The following is an 8,910-nucleotide window of genomic DNA, read 5'->3' as shown; positions in this document are numbered from 1 at the left end:
ACTCCAAAATATTGAATCAAGGAGTTTGAGGTTTAAGTAACATTGCTATGTATATATCATTTCTTTTGTCATTAATAAGACCTTATCCATAATTGAATGAGGTTAAATGATTTTGATTATTTATTAGTAGATCTTAAATGCTACATGACATATTTAATATGTCTTTTCTATTTTTAGTAAAAGTGGGTTATCCACGGTTAAAAAATTTATGTGCTAAATTCCTTCTAAACACAGTTTCAGAATATTTTTTGATAGGAACAAATCTTAGTTTAAAAAGTATTATAATTGATGTCATTTAATTAACAAATGCAAAAGGTAAGTAATGAGACATATGGGTTGTCTCACAAAGTATCTATTGTTTATGATTTGTAGAAAAAATATATTTAAATTAAAATTTTAATAATAAAGTATTTTTTTAACTAATTAATAACATTAATACAATAAATGATACACTTTTTTGGGATAAAAGATACCTATCCGTAAGTAAGGGTTATGTTAGATGTACAAAACTGAAATACCAAATTAAATTTGTACACCTATATTTAATATAGCTAACCTAACACCTACTTACATTTTTAGGAAAAGAAATGGAAAGTAAACAAAAATTCCAATCCTGACAAATTCTATTTTCCCAAAAAAAAAAATAGGTGTCTAATCTAAAATATAAAACTACTTATCCAAATAACATTATTTTTGTAGGGTTTACTATATGTAACAAATATGACAAATCATGTGTATGTACCAATTAAAGTCAATTAATTGTGACTCAAAATTTTGATTTGATTGCTATATTGTTTTCATTTTTAAAAGCATTACTTGTACATGATTACATGGTGGTGCATAAAACTGAATCAAAATTAACTTTATACAACTATATATTCATGATCATCCAATCCGAGAGGAGAATAATTGACCCAATTTATTAGGTTTTGTGACCGTAGATTAGTTGTTCCAAATCATGTTATAAATCACATATCATATTAATGACAATAAAACAATAACTGAAAAATAATGAATTCTTAAAATTTTTAATTGATATAACATATTTTCATTTATATGAGACAAAATTCCGAACACAGTTTAGAACATGATTTTTTTTGTTCTCTAAAGTGTAAAGTGGCTCTATCTTTAGAACCCTAAAAAAGATGGAAAAGGAAGAGAAAAAAGCATTACGCAACTCCACTTCAAAGAACCACCGCACAGGAATGAAAATTCTTTGTTGACCTGTTTCAATTGAACTTTTTATGGCTATCATTGGTTTTTCTTTTTTGGAATTTTGGCAGGTAGATATTCATTCCCTTTCCCAACATTTTCATTTTTATTTTAGGCCAAATATTTTCAATTTTGTTTTAAGTGAAGAAAAAAATAAGAAGAAAGGAGTGATAATACTAATTTTGAAGAACTACCTAGCTAAGTATAAAGTAGTTGAAATGGTTAAAGACCCAACTCTATCAAAAGATTAAGTAGTTATTAGATGAAATTTAATGAACAATTTTATATATAACTAACCTAATTTGTCTCTTGACATAAAAGATTTTTGACTTATTTTTTATAAGACGAATTTTATTATATGATGAATTACAATTGTTAAAAAAAATGAATTTGAAACATGGATGAAAGCCAAAAACGAAGCAACGCATGCAACAATGCACCTAAACTTGTTTTTTGTTTATCATGCATGAATAATTGCATGGATGTAAAGGTACAAGAGAACTACAAAAGGTTATAAGACTTAAAAATTTAGAAAACAAAAAATGATGTGTCTAAGGAGTAAAAGTTGTTCAAGTCAATTTCCGGAGATGTTCGTATAGATCGATAAACCAGTGCAAATAGGGCATGGCAGGCTTGCCACTTTTATCATTGATCCAAAGCTTAGACTTCACTTTCGCTACTTCTACAACCTGTTGTATGAATGTCAATGTTGAGTTGAAGATAATATCATTCTTGACTAACCAGATAAACCATATTATTTCTAACCAAATGATGCTCCAAAACTTCTGTCGATTGGTATACTCATGTGGATGGTGAAATTGTTTATAGGTTTGTGATGTAATGCAATGAAAAACCCAACCAATTGCATATAAATTTCCAAACTAAATAGGTAAAGTTGCATAAAGAGAATAAGTATTGAGAAGATTTTGGTTGATCTTTGCATAATGTACATTAGAGGTCTCTTCCCTATGTTGGTATGTTCCCTTCTAATTAAGACTTCCATAGTTAATATTTTGTCTTTAAAGAATATAAATACAAATGTATTAACCTTCAATCGAATGCGTTTTATAATTGAGGGAGTTTATTAAAATCTTCATGGTATACAACATTTTTTGTGTATTATTATATTTTTAAAACAAGAGGCCATTTCGAGTGTGTTGATATTAAAACTATCCTTGAAATTCTAAATATATAATAATACTTTTATCATTTTATATATAGTAATATAATATTTTTATCTTAAAAGCAAAACAAAATCAAGAATTAGAGGATCCTTATTTCCAATGTTGTTTCCTGAAATTATTTTTGTCCCTATCACCTTGTTCCATGGCACATTTGGAGTTAATGTTCCTTAGTATCATAATGGCCACTCCTTTTAGTTTCAAGCAATGATTTGGTATTGCATAAACATTATTTATACTAAATTACGGAACCATATAACTAAATAAAAATGTTATTTAGGACTATTTCTTAATACCATAACCGACATTCATTCTTTTATAAAGAACTCTATACATGATACCCTAAATATCTACACATATTTTTATTTGTAACAATCTATATGCAATATAATAGACACACATGTAAATACATATAATCTAAGAATGTTTTGATAACCTTTCTTATCTCTATTGCATTAGTTGTGTCTTGGATGGAAACATTTTCCTCTATTAGAATTGTTGCTCTATTTTGTCTATGCATCAACAATATGTTATTGGAATAATCTACATATACGAGTTCGGGTATGCTTGCGATATATTTTTTTTTTTGGAGGAAAATGATAAAGTTGAGAGCAATGAAATATGTATTTTCTTCCACTTCAAAAATTAACTCGTAAATATACCTTAGAATATGGCTCCTAATCTTTTTTGTTGTATTCCATATGTGTAAGTATTCTCTCAAGCTCAAATTTTATTGCTTTGTCCTCTTTTTTCCATCATTTTGAGAATAAGGAATGTGTAAATGGAATCTATCCTCACTGTATGGAAATATGGGCAGATACTGCATGGCCATAAATAAAGAATTATATCTCTTCCCAATTAATTGTTTAATTTTAGTGCAATGGATAGAGGGTGTAGATGAAAAAAAACAAATTGATCACTTCAATTATGTGAGCCTGGAAATAGTGACATACTTGTTGAAATATATCATATTGAACCAGTGGTGGAGGTTTTAAGGTACAGGTGGGGCAGCTGCCCCTAGAATTTTTTAAATTTTTTATTAAAATATTTTTTCTATACCTTTTTATCTTCTTGAATGTATTTGTTGTCCCAAAAATGCATCGTTCTATATAAGACTGATTGTATTTAGCTAGAAAAATATTTAATCGTTAAACTTTTAAATTATAAAAAGTGATACATAGAGTGACATAGCTCTTTAGAACAACAGATGTATTTCCTTTCCCTGCACTCAAATGATGTCTTTGTGGAGATTAATTGAAACTCATATATCTCTTTAATTTGTAGCTTAATAAATAAATACACTACAACTTGCGTGATTTTTCTAAAAATTATACATAATGGAAGTTCTCTTATACATACAGATATTGATGTTGCTTATAATAATCTAACTTCATTTGAGTTTCAAATGATTATAATGAAAAATATTATGTATGTATTAATAATATATATTAAGATACTTATAAGTAATTTAATATTGATTATATATATTTTTTTGCTCAAAAATCTGTTCTTGTGAATTTCAACTAGCGAGAGAAGATTAATGTTTTTCAAAATTTTGCATGTGTTTGGGCTCATAATTGCTATAAATGTGCATACTTATGGCCATTTTGCTAGATTATTAATATAATCATTCTCTTTTTGTTTATCTTGAACGTTGTTACTTTTGCTTTTATTCTCATAGGTAAAAGTGTAAATTCATTGTATTTAAAAGGTAAAAATATTGTATCATACTACTTATTTATTTTGCTTTTAAGTTACTTTTCTTTATGGTACTTATTCGTTTTCTTGCCATTGTAGTTTGCACATAGAAACAAGTGTTGCTCTCAAGAATCGAATTCTTGATTTTTTGTCTGTCTGAGGATCTAACAAGACCTTACACTACTAGATTAACGTTTTATTGGTTTTGACGCATTAGTTTAAAAGAATCACAATTATTTCTTCAATGCATTGCAGTTACTGGTCTTGAGAGACATTGGAATGCTTTTACCAATCTATATTTATTAGTTAAAGATAGTACTACTATCCAACAACTACAAAATACTATTAAAAAAACAAGACGACCTAATTCACGAGGCTCCTGCCTAATTAAGTTTGTTAAAGATAGATATATGTAGTCTTATCCGTAACTACAATTACATGTATAATGGTGACATTTGAAAACAAATTTTTGCAACATTTTGGCGCATTATTTGTTTCTCACTTCATGAGAATTAGATAATTCCTAAGGTAGGAAAAGTTGAAGTAACCTTGAGACTCCTAACAAAATATATAAAGGTAATGCTTTATGTAATAACCATGCCATAAGAACTGATTCTAATTAACCCAAACAAGTTAACTTCTAATTTTCAAATTATATTCCAATTCTTGAATCAAAGTTGCTTGGAGTGAAATTCACATCACAGTGAACATTTTGTTTTAAGTGATTCTTTTTTCAAATAAGTGATACAAAAAATATGCTTTGCCAAAGAAGAAAATTGCACTCAGTTTTCTTATTATGTTATTTCTCAATTGTTCTTAAAGTTACTTGAACCATTGCTGTAAATAGCAATGCTTTGTGTAGTAACTTCAAGGTCACATACAAACTATTTTTTCGAATGAAAAATAACATTCACTCCATTAATATTCATTGTTGAGAATTTTCTTCTCAATGGAACATTAAAAAAATGTGACTCAATGCAATATTTCTCCAAATAAAAATCACATGTCTTGGATAGTATCTCAATTCTTACTCTAAGATAATTAGAGTATTACTTTTTATTTTTTAAAATTTTATTTTATACATTTGTCAGACAGAGAATAACATCATGTGATCCTTATCTCTTTCTAGCATAGTCTGGGGAGAGTAATAAGTAATCATATTTTTGCAAGTTATGTTGTTTTCAGAATTTGAACCGAACATAATGATACATTTTTCCTCTAGTGATAGGAATCTTCTTAATGGGTTTTGCTATAATTTCTTTTTGGGTAAGAAATTAATCTCATTCAAAATATATGATTATCCCTTTCAGCAATGTCACTCATATAAATTAAACCCTAACCATTTTAATCTTTCTGATGTTCCAACAAGACCTTGCACCATTAGATATTCATAACCCATTCTAAAGCTTGTAAACTTAAATTAAACCAAGTTGGAAAAATAATGAGCATTAAACTTGCCTAAGCCAAACTTGACTCAAATTATCTCCAAACACATACTAAAATTTTATAAATATAAAATTTTCTTGCAACAAAGACAGAATAACTAAGGTTTAAAAGCAACCACAAGCAATAAAGATAACATGTAATGAAACACAAGTTTTGACACACAGACATAAAGGTTTGAAATAAAGTTGAACAAACACAATGGGCCAACCAAAGACCCTTTATTTGAAACAAAACCATAAACTTAGAAACAGTACCAAATAATTCAAACATATTACTCTTCCTCTGATTCTGATTCTGCAGTCTGAAGCCAATCAATAAAGGGTTTAACATTCTTCCAAATCTGAGAGTCTTTGTTATTATCACCTTTCACTCCTTTCTCATACCACTTCACTATATGTTCTTCTTCCAACACATCAGCATCATAAAGTGCCTTCAAAACCAGTGCTACTTCCTTCAATGCATTGGAATTGGAGTTACCCGAAAATTCCTCAATTGCATGCAGCAATAAGGACTGTGAACCCTCATCAGCAACAGCAGCTGCAAGGTAGCTCTTCTTCTTGATTGCTTCTTTCGCAAACCCTTTCTCGATGCCATCGAATATGGCTTCATAAAGGGCACTCGTTTTTTCTTGAGCGGATCCGGGAAGTGCTGCTAGATGGGTCTGCAGTTCTTTCGCGCCGATGCCTTTCTTCAAACTTGCTTTCACTTCGTCCACCAGTTTACTATGGTCAATTGGGATACCGTTATCGGAACCATTGCTTGTCTTAGTTGAAGATTTTTTCTTCTTCTCTGGTTCATTTGTAGAGAGCATGACCATATCAGCTGTCACAGCACTTAACTGTTCTTGGATACGTTGACGAGCAGCATTTATTGATGTATCGGTTTGCCATTGTACATCGTCATCGTCGTCTTCATCTTCGTCGTGATCAACTTCCTTGTCATCAACTTGACTGTGAGTAGGCGATATGCGGTCTTCATCGGAGCCGCTTCCTTTCTTCTTCGAAGAGGCAGGTTTCGTAGTTCCAGTCTTCGAAGAAGAAGGAACTTTCTTCTTAACCTCTTTCTTTATCTTCTTCAGTTCCTCGTCTGCAGCTTCACCTTCCTTCAGTCTCTCCTTCTCAGCTCTCCTCATAGCCTTCTTGTCTTTGGCTCCTTTCTTCACTTCAGGAGGGTTCTTGATGATAAAGGTAGTCAGCTTATCTCTCATATCCACATCGGACACAAAACCGCAAGCAGCGCATTTCAGCTGGATCATTTGACTCTTAGTAATCAGAATCTCGGTCTCCGGATTCCCACAACCATAACACTGGACATATTTCTTGATGAAGTTCTCAAGAAGGCCTGCAAGTTTTGCAGTATCGTGTGCTCCATTAACATGAGAAGTGCCAGTCTTCTCTTCAAATTTCGATTGCGCTCCAAGTTCACAACCAAAATACTTGGTCGTGTAAGCAGCTGGCCTTGCCAACGCTTTTGCAATATCAACCATATTGACAATATTTGTTTTAATGCCATTACCTCTTCCCTCGATTTTCGTTATCATTCTAGGCATCTTGTACCTATAGAAGGCATCATCACTATTCCCAGCACCAATGTTCTGCAAAGCCATGACGACTAAAACACAATGTCTCCAAGAAACACACTAAATGCCACCGGCAGCAAACTCCGGACTTCAAAGTATATGCAGCTACAATGTCAATTGCTGATTGTAATCACAAACACTCTCATGCAATTATCGTACACAGCAAAGAGTAACTACAAAGCTCAATATGTTCCTGGTATGGCGCACGATGCATACAACGAAGTATTCTTGGCAGCGGCCTGTTCTTTTTTCTAGACGACGAAAAAGACTCTCCAAGCAACTCAATTGCTTCAAAATGGATGATAGCCTGTTCAAACATGAAAGAAACTTCAACGTGACACGTTCGCCTTTCAATCTACAGCTACGAAACTTGCAGGAATCCTGAATCAACAATCACAAGCTTCATTAATTAAATTACAATGGTTAAATACTTGACATTAACACTTCCATAAGGAAACAATTACATATGGAAAAAATGGTTAAAGGTCACAACATTACAACCCAAAAATATATAGTAGTTATTAAATCAAATAGATATATGAGATAAGACAAGGAAAAACATAACAAATAATCATAATACATTTTCCCAAAGTATTAAGACAAAAGTTGCAAACTTTCTCCAATAACAAGTAGATTAAATGATGAACGGTTATTCTATTTAACATCAAGTAGATCAATGATTCAATGAAACACCAACAAAATTCAAACATCATCAATGAACATCAAATATATCAATCAACTAACTACAACATCAACAACAACAACAATAAATCATTGAATGTCCAAAGACAAAAATTACATCAATCTTTCCAAAACAGAAACTTTGGGTGTTCTATTAAAATCAAGTAGATCAATTAAACAACAAAAATCAAACCTAAATTTGATTTTGCTTAAAAAGCAAAGTATATCATTCAACTCTATCAAAACCCATCACTGAAATAGATCAATCCAAAATAAATCACATACCAAAAAACATCAAAGAGCTTTAACTACAACCCAAACATTGAATTAACATAACGATACAATCAAAAAATTATTTTCAATCAATATTCAGATCTTAATCATGTCAAAATAAAACCCCAAATTTTTTAATTAAAATAAAAAATACCCAATAAGTAAATCTATCAAATCTACAACAGATTCATCTAAAAATTTGATATTGATTACATAATCTATGTTTTCCAAGATAGAACTTGAAATTAAAATATAAAAAAATAAAAATTGAAGAAAAAAAAAAAGGAAAATAGAAAAACAAAATAAGAGATAAGATTCAAACTAAAGAAGGTGGTACCTGCAGAGAATTGAGATGAAAAGATGAATAGAGAAAAGATGATGAGAAGAAAAGTTACGGCACAAAGAGAGAGAAATTGTTGTGAAGAAGCGGTGTAAGCTATGTTCTTATATATACATGTATGAATGAAGCCCAATCTATTTTTATTTTATTGTTTAAATGAAATTCTAGAGTGTTCTTTTTTCTTAAAATTTGGTTTGTTTTTATTTATTATTAAATTTACTATAGAAATATTTTATTTTAGGTTAATTATGTTTTTGGTCTCTCAAAGTTGAGTTGATTTTTAATTTTAGTTAATAGAGCATTTTTTTATTGGTCTTTATCTATATCAAAAGCTTTGTCATCTTTAATCAATGAGGTTAAATAGTTGATATGTACAATTGTGATTTTGACATTTTAGTTTAAATATTTGATTAGGAACATACCAAATTAATTTTTTTGAAATGTTTAAGGACAAATATCAATGAAAAATGAGTATGTTTAACAAAACTAGCTCTTTAGTT

The 8,910-nt window shown here is 30.0% G+C and overlaps 1 protein-coding gene across 1 annotated transcript; it reads right to left on the bottom strand.

Moving 5' to 3' along the window:
• LOC109356975 (eukaryotic translation initiation factor 5-like) lies at positions 5,573 to 8,526 on the bottom strand. The gene is made up of 2 exons (XM_019600641.1): positions 8,408 to 8,526; positions 5,573 to 7,497 (listed from the first exon to the last, which is right to left on the bottom strand). Exon 2 carries the CDS (start codon positions 7,141 to 7,143, stop codon positions 5,809 to 5,811), a length of 1,335 nt encoding a protein of 444 aa, XP_019456186.1. The 5' UTR covers positions 7,144 to 7,497; positions 8,408 to 8,526; the 3' UTR covers positions 5,573 to 5,808.

Source organism: Lupinus angustifolius, chromosome LG09, assembly GCF_001865875.1.
Source record: "Lupinus angustifolius cultivar Tanjil chromosome LG09, LupAngTanjil_v1.0, whole genome shotgun sequence".
NCBI lineage: Eukaryota > Viridiplantae > Streptophyta > Magnoliopsida > Fabales > Fabaceae > Lupinus > Lupinus angustifolius.
The sequence above is the reverse complement of the archived record's forward strand: the minus strand, read 5'-3'. Positions and strand labels throughout refer to the sequence as shown.

Bases quoted from the DNA above. Each gene is read 5' to 3' on its own strand.
- LOC109356975 (XM_019600641.1), bottom strand. From the start codon at position 7,143: ATGGCTTTGCAGAACATTGGTGCTGGGAATAGTGATGATGCCTTCTAT.